Raw genomic sequence first — 14733 nt, forward strand, 5'->3', positions numbered from 1 at the left:
GCTCAGATTTAACACAGGTTATTTCCCGCTACACTGTGACACGCCCCGAGACATCGCAACCTGGATTTTCCACTTAATTCTCTCTGAAAGGAAAAAAAACACCTTGAGAGAGCGAGAGAGGATTAAACAATTCACCAACACACCATACAATCAAATGGAGTCTTTTTCACTACTCAGAATGTTCTCTCTGATACTTCACTTCAATTAGCCTTTTATTTAAATAATAAATAAACAACATCTTCTCTCTGACAGTTTCAGTATCATTTGCCGTTAAACACACTCCCCACAATCACAGAATTGAATTAATTACAGCCAGTATAATGGGGTATTTATTTCCACAGTAAATGCACAGCATGTTCTCTCTGCTAGTTTCAGTATCACTAACGGTTGAACTCACTGCCCATTGTCACACAGTAGAATCCACCCGGGACTGGACACTCCCCCAGCACTGGGACACAAACAATGCAACAGATAATAAAACATTGCTCTTACCGGCTTGACGTAGATGTAACATTTTGAGCCACACAATCACTGCCCATCGGTGGCGGAATGTCCGGGGTTGTGAACGTGTCCCAGTGAACATGGTCATTGTTACCAGGAGTGGAAGGAACAGGTAAACCGGGATCAGTGCGGGTCTGAGAGCTGTACACTGTGGGAGAGACAGATTATGGATTAATGATGGCGGTAAAACCCGCATCAGTGTGGGTCACATATATCTGTCAATTTGGTGAAGGGGCTGGACTTTGTTCGTCTGTGAGTGGAAGAGAATTGTTTTCTACCCACACCCCCGTGCTGGGTTTAGAGTCATAGAGTCATAGAGTTTTACAGCACAGAAAGAGGCCCTTCGGCCCATCGTGTCTGCGCCGCCCATCCATCCCTGTCCAGTCTAATCCCATTTTCCAGCATTTGGTCCATAGCCTTGTATGCAATGGCATTTCAAGTGCTCATCCAAATGCTTCTTGAATGTTGTGGGGGTTCCTGCCTCCACCACCCTTTCAGGCATTGAGTTCCACATTCCAACCACCCTCTGGGTGAAAAAGTTCCTCCTCAAATCCCCTCTAAATCTCCTGCCCCTTACCCTGAATCTATGCCCCCTTGTTATTGACCCCCCCACTAAGGGGAAAAGTTCCTCTTTATCTACCCTATCTATGCCCCTCATTATTTTGTACACCTCAATCAGGTCCCCCCTCAGCCTTCTCTGCTCCAAGGAAAACAACTCCAGCCTGTCCAGCCTCTCTTCATAGCTGAGGCGCTCCATCCCAGGTAACATCCTGGTGAATCTTCTCTGCACCCTCTCCAAAGCAATCACATCCTTCCTATAGTGAGGCGACCAGAACTGCACACAGTACTCCAGCTGTGGCCTCACCAGCGTTTTGTACAGCTCCATCATAACCTCCCTGCTCTTATATTCTATGCCTCGGCTAATGAAGGCAAGTATCCCATATGCCTTTTTAACCACCTTATCTACCTGCTCCGCTGCCTTCAGGGATCTATGTACATGTACACCAAGGTCCCTCTGACCCTCTGTACTTCCTAGGGTCCTACCACTCATTGTGTATTCCCTTGCCTTATTTGTCCGTCCAAAATGCATCACCTCGCACTTTTCAGGGTTAAATTCCATTTGCCACTTTTCCGCCCATCTGACCAACCCGTTTATATCGTCCTGTAGCCGGAGGCTTTCCTCCTCGCAATTTACCACCCCACCAATTTTCGTGTCATCTGCGAACTTACTGATCATACCTTTTACATTTTCATCCAAATCATTTATGTAGATCACAAACAATAAGGGACCCAGCACCGATCCCTGAGGTACCCCACTGGACACAGGCTTCCAGTCACAAAAGCAACCTTCGACCATCACCCTCTGCCTCCTGCCACTCAGCCAGTTTAGGATCCAACGCGCCAAGGCACCCTGGATCCCATGGGCTCTTACCTTCTTGACCAGTCTCCTATGCGGGACTTTGTCAAAAGCTTTACTGAAGTCCATGTACACCACATCCACAGCATTTCCCTCATCCACCCCACTAGTCACCCCCTCGAAAAATTCGATCAGATTTGTTAGACATGATTTACCCTTGAAAAAGCCATGCTGACTATCCCCGATTAATCCTTGCCTCTCCAAGTGGAGATTAATTTTGTCCCTCAGAATTTTTTCCAATAATTTCCCCACCACAGATGTTAGACTCACTGGCCTGTAATTCCCTGGTTTATCCCTGCTACCTTTCTTGAATAATGGTACTACGTTAGCTGTTCTCCAGTCCTCTGGTACATCCCCTGTGGCCAGAGAGGTTCTGAAAATTAGTGTCAGAGCCCCTGCAATCTCCTCCCTTGCCTCCCACAGCAGCCTGGGATACATCTCATTACCGCTGGGTGACAGCAGACGAGGTGCGTCTAATATCCGACAATCGGGCGGTTCAGTTTGAGCACTGGAATGATTCCTGGTGCGAATATTAACAAGGAAGATAATCCACACTGAACAGCATCAGGATCTCTTTTCTAGAACACTTCATTCCCTGTAATCACAACATGGTCTTAAATCAACCATCGCTCTGTGTCACCGCCGATTAAAAGGGAATTTAAAACAGCGCCAGTCCATTCCTACACAGAGGGCTGGTGACTGCGGGAATATCAGAGATGTAACTCACCGAGAGTGGAGAGATCACCGCCGGCACTTCTGAGTGTGAGGAGATCATCAGGACCACCGTCCAGCAGAAAGTGACCGCCCTGAGTGTCAGTGACTCCAGTCTCAACATCGTCATAATCGCCCGGAACCGGACCTGGGAGGAAATAGAGATTTCCACTGAAACCAAATGCCAGCACTGAGTACTCAGAATGATATTATTATAAATCAATCTACCCGGGCCTTGCAGGGCGGGAGAGTGGACCAATGTGGTCTTCGGGTGAAGTGGGGTTATCTGGGGGAATGATTGGACCGTGTCGTGTCGAGGTAGTTTAGTCTCCGTGTTAAAGTCACAAATATCGCATTGAATCACCCACCCAAGCTGCACACACATTTCACATTTCACGGCCCATGGAGCCGTGTGAGGAAACACAATGAACTGAATGTTTCCTTCCATTATACCATTGGGGGAAATCGATATGATTTTGTTTCAAATCCAAAGTATTTCCACAATATTTTGTAACAAAAATCACTGTCTAGTACTACGGATCCTTGACACTGTCATTTTTCGGCGAGTAAGCTCTGATGTCTTTAGTTGTTGGTTTTAGGTAATAAACTGTGTGAAGTCCAACAAATGATTGTAGTAATTGGGATATTTACCCACCCTGAATAGTGGAGGAGTTCCCTTCAGGATTTTCTGATCCCGGATCAATGTCACCCAAAATGTCACTGGTGTAATATTCAATCTGATTGAGGGAGTCAATGGAACCCGAAACTGTCAAACACAAAAAATGGATGGTTATTAGAGTGATTGATTAGCACATCGGAGCAGACAACAAAATACCTTCATCGTCCCATTGACAAAATCTTGGGATTTCCTAACTGACACCATTGTGGGAGATCATTCACTACAAGGGCTGCAGTGGTTCAGAGGAAGGCCCACCACTACCTTATCAGGGCAACTAGGGATGGACCATAAATGCCGGCCCTCCCAGCAGTCAGACACAATAATGTATAATCCATTAGGACAGGCAATACCTCAGGTATCAGAGCAGAGAAAATAGTGTATAACACAGTCGGTTAGTACAGAGAGAGTGAGCGGGGTTTCCTGCTCATGATCCCCCTTGGACATGACAGCAGCACACCCAGCCCAGTCAACACTGCAAAGTTCTGCTCACGAACATCTGGGGACTTGTTCCAAAATTGTGCGAGCTGTCCACAGACTAGCAAGCAACAGCCTGACATATGATACTCACAGAAACATACATTAAAGCCATTAGGTAACCTCTCCAACACCGACCCTGGCTATGTCATGCCCCACCGGCAGGATAGACCCACCAGAGGTGGCGGTACAGTGCTATACATTCGGGAGGGATTGGTAATGGGAGTGCTGAACATTGACTCCAGCACCATGAAGTCTTATGGCTTCAGGTCGAGCCGGGCAAGGAAACCAGCTGCTGATTACCACCTACCACCCTCCCTCAGCTGCTGAATCAGTACTCCTCCATGTTGAACACCACTTGGAAGAAGCACTGAGGGCAGCAAGGTTACAGAATTTACAGAATCAACGGTTCAGATCAAAATGTACCCACCCTGAATATTGGAGGCGTTCCCTTCAGCATTTTCTGATCCCGGGTCAGTGTCACCTAAAACGTCACTGGTGTAATATTCAATCTGATTGAGGGAGTCAGTGGAACCATAAACTGTCAAACACAAATAATGGATGGTTATTGGAGAGGTTGTTCAGGATATCGGAGCAGAAAACATAAACCGGATTCTCCGGGGCCTATGATCGCATACACACAATGTACATGGTCATAAGTGTCCCACAAGCTCCGTGTTTCCACATGTGATGCACTTGAACAAAAACGCAGACCTTGCAATCTGTCAAGATTCTGTTTGACAGATCGTGCTCACCCGCAGGAAATGGACATTCGCTGGCGCAGGGCTCGGCTCTTTGCCCAACTACCGCCCAGCGAATAAACACAACACTTACACCTGGTAAAAGCAAGAGTAATGCCTTCTTGTACCAGTGTAAGCATTTAAATACCTAGTAAAATACATTTATTTAAATGATTTAAACATATATAAACGTTTAAAATTAGTTTCCGATATTTTTTGCCCCTTGAAAAAAGTTTAAATTTATTTTTCAAAAATTAAATTTTCTTTTAAATGTTTAATTACATTTTATTTTAATTAATTTTGACCATGTGATGATTTATTTTTATTTCAGTTTTGTTAAAATGTACATTTTTAGGGGATTCCTGTTATGCTTAAGTGGATTCCGTATGTAAATATTTGTCCTTCAATCAACATAACAAGAACAGATTATCCGGTCATTATCACATTGCTGTTTGTGGGAGCTTGCTGTGCGCAACTTGCCTGCCGCATTTCCCACATTGCAACAGTGACTGCACTCCAAAAGTACTTCATTAACTGAAAAGTGCTTTGAGGCGTCCAGTGGTCGTGAAAGGCGCTATATAAATGCAAGTCTTTCTTTAAATTGAATCCCCATAAGAATGAGAATCCCCCTTTGTGATTTATTGGGCTGGCCCACCTTATCACAGGGGCGCTTGCAAGTGCTCCTGGGATACGTGGGCCTTTACACAGGCTTATGCCTGGAGGCCCAGGAGCGCAAGTGTCCGAAGGTCCAGGGGCACCAGGTAGGTGCTGAGTTTACTTGTGGTTCAGAGGCATTCCCCCGCGGGAAGCCTCTGACAGCAATTTCCAGCCCTATAATCGCTTCATCACCCCTGTGACACTGTCCTGGAATTTGGTAACTGACACCATTTTGGGAATCCTTCACCACAAGGACTGCAGCGGTTCTGGAGGAAGGCCCACATTACCGTATCAGGGAAACTACGGATGGATCATAAGTGACGGCCTCCCAGCTGTCAGACTCAATAATATACATTACAGCCCATTAGTACAGGCAATATCTCAGGTATCAGAGCAGAGAGAATAGTCTATAACATAGTTGTTAATACAGAGCGAGTGAACGGGGTTTCCTGATCATGATCCCTCCACCCTCCCATCATCTCTTTCATTTACAGAGACTCTAAAACCGCCAGCGGTGACTGCAAAAATTGGCCCCCGCCCCACTCATGGGCCAGAAAATAGTGCAAGGAGGACAATATCCGATTCGTTCATCCATCTGTTTTTTAACCAAATGATTTATGTTAACGGTTAAATCCCTCCCTAACAATAGCCCAAGACAAAGGTTTCACCGATTCGATAAGCGTTATTGTTCTAATATCCTAAAGAACAATTTGTAAATTAAAGTTATACATAACAATACAACCTGTTAGAGTAAGTCGGATAGAAACAACCAATCCCTGGTTAGGATTTCCTGCGAGGAACATGTTCCAGATACAGGAATCCAGACTCCGAGAGAAATGGAATCTGGGACAATGCGGCTGTCGCCTCATAAAAGCAGCGAGTTTTTATGGGATTGTTTAAAGGGAATAAAATGAAATGTTAGTGACAGAGAATCCAAGGTCAGCTAATACTGGAAACAATGGCCCGGATTTTCCGTGACATATGGCGGCGTACACACACCATCGTAAGTTTCCCGCAAGTTCCGGGGTTACGCGTTTGATGCCCGACAACCCACAACTTGCAATCTGTCCAGATTCTGTTTTACAGATCGTTCGAATCCGCAGGAAATTGACATTCACTGGTGCAGAGTTGGACTATTTGCCCAACTACTGCCCAGCGAATGCCCACAAAGCCCTTAGGCCTGGTAAAAACAGTGGTATGGCCTTCTTTTACCAGCGTAATGGTTTAAATAATTCTTGAAATACATTTTTTAAAGTAATGTAAATATTTAAAATTAGTTTAGGTTATTTTTGCCCCATTAAAAATGTTTATATTTAATCTACAAGAAAAATTGTTTTAAATGTTTAATTAAATTGTATTTTAACTAATTTGGAACCTCTGATTATTTATTTTTATTTAAGTGGTGTGAAACTGCGCTTTCAATTTGCGGTCGCAGGCTTCCCGCGGGCGAATGCCTCCGAGCCGCAAGAATAGTGCGAACCGACCTGATGGTCACGGATATTCGGACACTTGCGCTCCTGGGCCTCTCCGCGCACACCTGTGTAAAGGCCCACGTATCCCGGGGCGCACGCAGTTCGCAAATACCTTGCGATCACGTGGGCCGGCCCAACCAATCATAAAGGGGAATCCCCATAATCATGATAGGAATCCCATAAAAAAGACAATTACACACCAGTTAAAATCAAATCATTACACATTCAAAATGAATTAAAATGCAATTTACTAAAACATATAAAGCCAAAGTTTAATTTTGCAAAATATAAATTTAAATGATTTAAAGGGGCTTAAAATAACCTAAACTAATTTTAAACGTTTATTATTTTTAAATGATTAGAAAATATTTTAATATTTACTGAAAGTCTTACGCTGTTAAAAGAAGTCCTTATCTCTGCTTTTACCAGGTGTAAATTTCACGGGCATTCGCTGGGCAGTAGTTGGGTAAATAGCCCAGTTCTCCCCAGCGAATGTTCATTTCCGGGGATGCGGTGGATCTGTCGAGCTGATACTTGACAGATCGCATGTTCTGGGTTTTCGCGCATGTGCATCGTGGAAACCCAGAGGTTGCGGGGCACTAGAGGCTGCGTACACACCGCATACTCGGTCATCGGCACCAGGAAATCTGGACCATTCTGGTTACCGAGACTCCATACTAAAATGGAATTCCCATACGCAAAATAGGAATTCCCCATTGAGATTGATTGGACTGGCACACTGCTTGCGAACCGCTTGCGCCCCTGGGATATGGGGCATTTACGCATGTAGATGCCTGCAGGCCCAGGAGCGGAACAGAGCAAAGGTCTGGAGGCAGCAGGTAGCTGCATACTTTTCTTGTAGGAAGTCACACAACACCAGGTTATAGTCCAACAGCTTTATTTGAAATCACAAGCTTCCGGAGCGCTGCTCCTTCATCCACCTGACGAAGGAGCAGCGCTCCGAAAGTTTGTGATTTCAAATAAAGCTGTTGGACTATAACCTGGTGTTGTGTGACTTCCTACATTTGTCCACCCCAGTCCAACACCGGCATCTCCACATCATGGCTACTTTCGTTGTGGTTCAGAGTCGTTCGCCCGCGGCAGGACTGCAACCGCAATTTCGAGGCCAATTTTGGGCCATATTTTCTGATCAGAGACTTCCCGCGTGCGGAGGCTGCCGATCTGGAAAAAACTCCACGGGCTTACCTGAGGGCTCCTGAGGTGAATATAGTTCTGCTCCTGGGCTTCTCCAACTCCAAGGGCGCCGGGCCCACGTATCCCAGAGGCACATGCGGTTCGCAAGTGTACCTGGGACCATGTGGGCACCAGGGAGCCAATCAAAGAAGGAAATCTCCCTTCATACACTTGACAGACAGTCCGGAAACATAGTAAAACTTTAAATACATTTTAAAATAAGCCATCACCTTTTGAAAATTAGTTGAAATTACAATAAGTTAAATATTTTTTTTTTAATTATATTTTTGGAACAAAATAATTAAAGTTTTTTACGGGGCTAAAAATAAACTGACCTTTTTTGAAAGTATTTTTACATGATAAATGAGTGAAAACATTGTTTTTTTTTACTTTTTAATACTTATCCTGGTTAAAGCAGGCCTGCTTTTACCAGGTGTAAGAATTGTTTGGGTTTTCTGTCATAGAGTCATAGAGTCATAGAGTTATACAGCACAGAAAGAGGCCCTTCGGCCCATCGTGTCTGCGCCGTCCATCAAGCCCTATCCAATCTAATCCCATTTTCCAGCATTTGGTCCATAGCCTTGTATGCAATGGCATTTCAAGTGCTCATCCAAATGCTTCTTGAATGTTGTGAGGGTTCCTGCCTCTACCAACCTTTCAGGCAGTGAGTTCCAGACTCCAACCACCCTCTGGGTGAAAATGTTCCTCCTCAAATCCCCGCTAAACCTCCAGCCCCTTACCTTGAATCTATGCCCCCTTGTTATTGACCCCCCTACTAAGGGGAAAAGTTCCCCTTTATCTACCCTATCTATGCCACTCATCATTTTGTACACCTCAATCAGGTCCCCCCTCAGCCTTCTTTGCTCCAAGGAAAACAACCCCAGCCTGTTTAGTCTTTCTTCATAGCTGAGGCGCTCCATCCCAGGTAACATCCTGGTGAATCTTCTCTGCACCCTCTCCAAAGCAATCACATCCTTCCTATAGTGAGGCGACCAGAACTGCACACAATACTCCAGCTGTGGCCTTACCAGCGTTTTGTACAGCTCCATCGTAACCTCCCTGCTCTTATATTCTATGCCTCGGCTAATGAAGGCAAGTATCCCATATGCCTTTTTAACCACCTTATCTACCTGCTCCGCTGCCTTCAGGGATTTATATACATGTACACCAAGGTCCCTCTGACCCTATGTGCTTCCTAGGGTCCTACCACTCATTGTGTGTTCCCTTGCCTTATTTTCTGTCAAAAATGCATCCCCTCGCACTTTTCAGGGTTAAATTCCATTTCCCACTTTTCCGCCCATCTGACCAACCCGTTTATATCGTCCTGTATCCTGAGGCTTTCCTCCTCGCAATTTACCACCCCACCAATTTTCGTGGCATCTGCGAACTTACTGATCATACCTTTTACATTCTCATACAAATCATTTATGTAGATCACAAACATCAAGGGAGCCAGCACCGATCCCTGAGGTACCCCACTGGACACAGGCTTCCAGTCACAAAAACAACCTTCGACCATCACCCTCTGCCTCCTGCCACTCAGCCAGTTTAGGATCCAACGTGCCAAGGCACCCTGGATCCCATGGGCTCTTACCTTCTTGACCAGTCTCCTATGCGGGACTTTGTCAAAAGCCTTACTGAAGTCCATGAATACCACGTCCACAGCATTTCCCTCATTCACACACCTAGTCACCCCCTCGAAAAATTCAATCAGATTGGTCAGACATGATTTACCCTTGACAAAGCCATGCTGACTATCCCCGATTAATCCTTGCCTCTCCAAGTGGAGACTAATTTTGTCCCTCAGAATTTTTTCCAATAATTTCCCTACCACAGATGTTAGGCTCACTGGCCTGTAATTCCCTGGTTTATCCCTGCTACCCTTCTTGAATAATGGTACTACGTTAGCTGTTCTCCAGTCCTCTGGTACATACCCTGTGGCCAGAGGGGTTCTGAAAATTTGTGTCAGAGCCCCTGCAATCTCCTCCTTTGCCTCCCACAGCAGCCTGGGATACATCTCGTCCAGGCCTGAGGATTTATCCACTTTTTGGCCTGCTAAAACCGCTAGTACCTCCTCCCTCTCGATGCTAATATGTTCAAGTATATCACAGTCCCCTTGCCCGATTTCTATGCCTACATCGTCTTTCTCCATAGTGAACACAGATGCAAAAAATTCATTTAAAACCCCGCCTACATCATCTGGCTCTACACACAGATTGCCACTTTGGTCCTGAATGGGTCCTACCCTTTCCCTGGTTATCCTCTTGCCCTTAATATACTTAGAAAACATCTTAGGATTTTCCTTTATTTTGCTCGCCAGTGTTATTTCATGGCCCCTCCTCGCTCTCCTAATTTCTTTTTTAAATATGCCCCTGCACTTTTTATACTCCTCTAGGGCTTCCTCCGTCTTTAGTAACTGCCAAAAGCCCCCCTTTTTTTCCTAATGCATTTTTGTATATCCCTTGTCATCCAAGGTTCCCTTTGCTTGTTGGTCCCACCCTTGACCTTTACGGGAACATGTTGGTGTTGTACTCTCTCTATTTCCCTTCTGAAAGTCTCGCACTGCTTTGATGTGGATTTTCCTATAGGTAGCTGCTCCCAGTCCACTTTGGCCAGATCCTGCCTTATCATATTAAAATCGGCCTTCCCCCAATTTAGAACCCTTATTTCTGGGCCGTCTTTGTCTTTTTCCATGACCACCTTAAATCTCACCGAATTATGGTCACTGTCGCCAAAATGCTCTCCTACTGACACTTCCACCACTTGCCCGGCTACATTCCCTAGAATTAGGTCCAGTACCGCCCCCTCTCTTGTAGGACTTTCTACATGTTGGCTCAAAAAGCTCTCCTGGATGCACTTTAAGAATTCTGCACCCTCTAAGCCTTTCACACTCTGACTATCCCAATTAATATTGGGGAAGTTGAAAACCCCCACGATTATTACCCTATTATTTTCGCACTTCTCTGAGATTTGCCTACATATCTGTTCCTCTATCTCCCCCTGGCTGTTTGGGGGCCTATAGTACACTCCCAGCAAAGTGCTTGCCCCCTTTTTGTTTTTAAGTTCTACCCATATGGCCTCATTAGAGGAACCCGCTAATATATCATCCCTCCTTACAGCAGTAATTGACTCCTTAATTAATATTGCAACACCCCCTCCCCTTTTACACCCCACTCTGTCTCGCCTGAAGATTCTATACCCTGGAATATTGAGCTGCCAGTCCTGACCCTCCCTCAACCATGTCTCCGTGATAGCAACAATATCGTACTCCCATGTGTTCAACAACAACTTCAGTTCATCCACCTTATTTGCAAGACTCCTTGCACTAAAATAAATGCCTTCCAGCCTTGCCATATTCCCTTTTGCCTTCACATATTTGCTCTGCCTTCCCAGCTGACTTGTTTTTTCCTCCGTAAATCACCCCCTACTATAGCTCCACGCTGTATCCCATCCCCCTGCCAAGTTAGTTTAACCCCCCCCCCCCCACAACAGTGCTAGCAAACCTCCCCGCAAGGATATTGGTCCCCCTCTGGTTCAGGTGTAAACCGTCCGACTTGTACAAGTTCCACCTTTCCCAGAAGCAGACCCAGTGATCCAGGAAACTAAAGCCCTCCCTCCTGCACCATCCCTTTAGCCACGCATTCAACTGTTCTATCTTCCTATTCCTATACTCTGCGGGCGGAGGGTCTCCAGAAAGCGGAACTCTCTGCTCGCGGAGGCCCTTCTCCAGGGCAGGTGGAGGATCTGTCAAGACCATGCATGAAACCGGCATTTCCGATGTCCCTGCGGGTGCGTACACAGCGCGTAAACACACGTAGGGATCGGAATATCTGGCCAAACGAAAGGCGATAAGTGAAGGAATGAAGATGGTTTCAATCAATCTGTGACTGCATGTCATGTTTGAGTGAATATAAAATAAGAAATACAATCAGCCGATGGGTTTATTATTCCTGGGCTCAGATATCTGAAGGAGTCCGTGTGGAGCCGGGTGGGAAATAGAAACAGCGTCTCTGCTCTCTATTTACAAACAACCCAAAATCCCATTCTGTGAAAAATACCGACCAGTGGGAATCTTCCCAAACCATTGCTGTTCTCACTATACACACGGACACAGAGACACTCTCACTGTGATAGGATTCCTTCACATGGGGACAGTGAGCGTACTGCTGATCGTGTCCAGTCAGTACATTGACCATTAAAAGGGGTATTTAAGGGAAGGCAACATTTGTCCAGTGAAGATTCAATATCAAACGGAAAATACAGACCTGAACCCTGGGTCTGAGCGGAATCCTGGCCAGGTGGAATATTCTCAATCTCTTCATAAATTGCTTGGTACAAACAAGCAGGTGACTTCCTGCCGCGAGTGACAGCACCTGTTGGAGGGAGGGCGGGGAGATTAACATTTTGATTCACTTCACGCGCGTTTCACGGGAATTCATCTGCGGAAAAATCCAAATAACTGATATAGTGATAGTCAAGGGACAGAATCAGTTAGCGTGAATGTGGAGGAGTTTAGTTGTGTGTGTGATTCCGTGTGTGTGTCTGTGTCTCTGTGCAGACACATGTTCACTTCCAGCAGACTGCGGCCAGTTGTATTGACCTCGGGAAGAGGGAATGAGGGGATATCAGGAGAAATGAGCTCCAGTTGATCGCTCGGTTACGGGGCCACACGGGGAGTTCAGCTGAAGAGAAGCTGGGTGAAGTTGACTGATCTCTGCGGACAGCATCAGTTTGGAAGCGCGAGTAAGGAGCTGATGGTTCTTTGGCATGTCCCGTCAGTGTGAGAGGAGCCTTGCTGTATACACAGTACAGGAGTGTGCTGGGCGGGTGAGATAGGTGTGGAATAGTTGTGTTGGGATGTAGAGTAATCACCGGAGAATGCAGAAAGTCCTATAAAACTGTCACCTCTCAACATGGTGGACAGAACCCGGTCAGAGCGTTCGAGATTGGGCATCCGGACCCAGAAACTGAAGGGGTGGAACGGACACCCAATGGATAAAGGAAGCACTACAGACCAATAAATAACTGAGCGCACAGCCCAGACAGTTCAATAAACTTTCTGTCCCATTGTTGCAGCAATTAAATTCTTCAGGAATCTCATGTACCGGCTGATGAACTGGGACAGTGAATGTGGACACTTTAAATAACTCTCCCTTTTAAATGTCACATTTTACTCATTCGAGCAGCACATTGAATGGAACAATTCGCCAAAAGCGAATTCAGATTTATTGCTAACAAGACAACATGACACTCTATGGAAAATGAAGTGAACTGGAGACTCGCCCGGGTATGAAGCGATCTGAGATCAAGTGTTAATTCAGCGGCAAGATATGAGCCTCACCTCTTCTTGTGGACTTTCTCTGTATTACCGTCATCAGTGCGATCAGCTCACAGATTAGAAGGACTCCGAGGGTTATGCAGACGGCAACAGGGTTGGAGGTGGTTTTTCCTCCCTGTCCTTAATCACAAGATTACAGAAAGGTTTAACACAGACACAGTCCGCCTTGTATTTTAAAAATGTTCCAGTCAATTTGGAACTGCTCACATTATCTACAGAAATTAACACAACCAAGAAAATGTCAATAACACCAATACCACTAATACGAACGCTAACATTAATACTAATAATAGTGCTAATAATGGTAAGCACCTGCAGGTGTGGACGGAGAAGCAGTAGGAGGCAAATCGAGTCCTGTGGAATATATTGTACAAACAGTTCATCAACTTCAAATATAAGGATTTTATATTGAAAATATAAACGTTGTTCTTAATTTCCGCAATCCATGAGTAATGATCACAGAACGAGAAAACGCCCTGCGACCCTTACCGGAACAAATCACACTGGCATCTTCCTTGTGATCACAGTCATGTTGACCTGCCGGTGAGGAACGACAGTCGGACAGAAAGGATTCACTTCCGGTGCACTTCACCTCATCCAGCCAGATAAGGCCGGCCCCCTGGGCAATTGCGGCCCCTCCTGCGGCCAATAGAGCGGGGCCGCAACCCAGCTGTCTGCAGACAACATTGGAATCGGCCATATCCCAGGAGTCATCACACACCGTGCCCCAGCTGTTATTGGACAATATCTCCACTCTCCCGGAGCAGTTGGTGTTGCCTCCAACCAGGCGCAATGGTTGTCCCGAGTCTATCACAGAGAATCATTTATTGTTATTTATTTAGTACAAGCCTGGAGTACAAGTTAGATAGTTGATATAATGAAGAGGAGGAAGCACCTGGTGAATGTTCATGTTTAGGATCAGATTCTCGATCGCAGACCCTTGAGCTGTGGGGCCTCTCCGTCACTTTGACTTCTGTTGAGAAGAGAAATATGCTGACTCTATTGGACAGCAATGTTTTAAATGACACGCGCACATTGAACGGTTCCTTGTGTTACCTGAACAAACAACACCTGCATCCTCCCTGTGATAACAGTTGTGTTCCCCCCACGGGTCTGACTGACACTGCCAGAGGAAGGACTCGTGTGATTTACATTCCATCTCATCGAGCCAAATGGTTCCGGATCCCGCTCCGAATAACCGAGTGTTATACTCAATAGATATGAGGGGGCCGCACTGTAACTGTTTACAGATCACTTCTGCATCATGTCGATCCAGTTTCTCCGAGCACACTGTTCCCCAGGTCCCATTGTAGAACACTTCCACTCTTCCCTCACAGCGATGCTTTCCTTTCACCAGCCGCATCTCTTTGTGCTCTGTCAATGAAACAAGAAATGTCCAGGTGGTTCGATTGGTAACTCTGTGTGTTCATACTGCACAACACATATTGCACCGGTTGTGTTCACTAGTGTCGATAATTATTTCAGAAATTTAATGGAAATACAGCTAGAAATCGAAAATAAAACAAACAATAAAAACAGAGCATTCTGGA

The 14733-nt window shown here is 45.6% G+C and overlaps 1 protein-coding gene across 1 annotated transcript in view; it reads right to left on the reverse strand.

The window, feature by feature from the left end:
• Positions 1–488: 488 nt before the first annotated feature.
• Positions 489–14733, reverse strand: part of LOC147098126 (scavenger receptor cysteine-rich domain-containing protein DMBT1-like) — a 53228-nt gene continuing 38983 nt past the window's right edge. The window contains exons 8-16 of the mRNA XM_085971333.1: positions 14240–14557; positions 14079–14156; positions 13673–13990; positions 13496–13537; positions 13187–13303; positions 12111–12218; positions 3285–3395; positions 2646–2777; positions 489–649 (exon numbers count right to left, since the gene is read on the reverse strand). Of these exons, the coding sequence (XP_085827459.1) occupies positions 489–649; positions 2646–2777; positions 3285–3395; positions 12111–12218; positions 13187–13303; positions 13496–13537; positions 13673–13990; positions 14079–14156; positions 14240–14557 (1385 nt within the window). The remainder of the gene's footprint in view (positions 650–2645; positions 2778–3284; positions 3396–12110; positions 12219–13186; positions 13304–13495; positions 13538–13672; positions 13991–14078; positions 14157–14239; positions 14558–14733) is intronic.

This window comes from Somniosus microcephalus, chromosome 30 (genome assembly GCF_052327205.1).
Source record: "Somniosus microcephalus isolate GS21.2 chromosome 30, FLI_Smic_1.0, whole genome shotgun sequence".
In the NCBI taxonomy this organism is placed as follows: domain Eukaryota; kingdom Metazoa; phylum Chordata; class Chondrichthyes; order Squaliformes; family Somniosidae; genus Somniosus; species Somniosus microcephalus.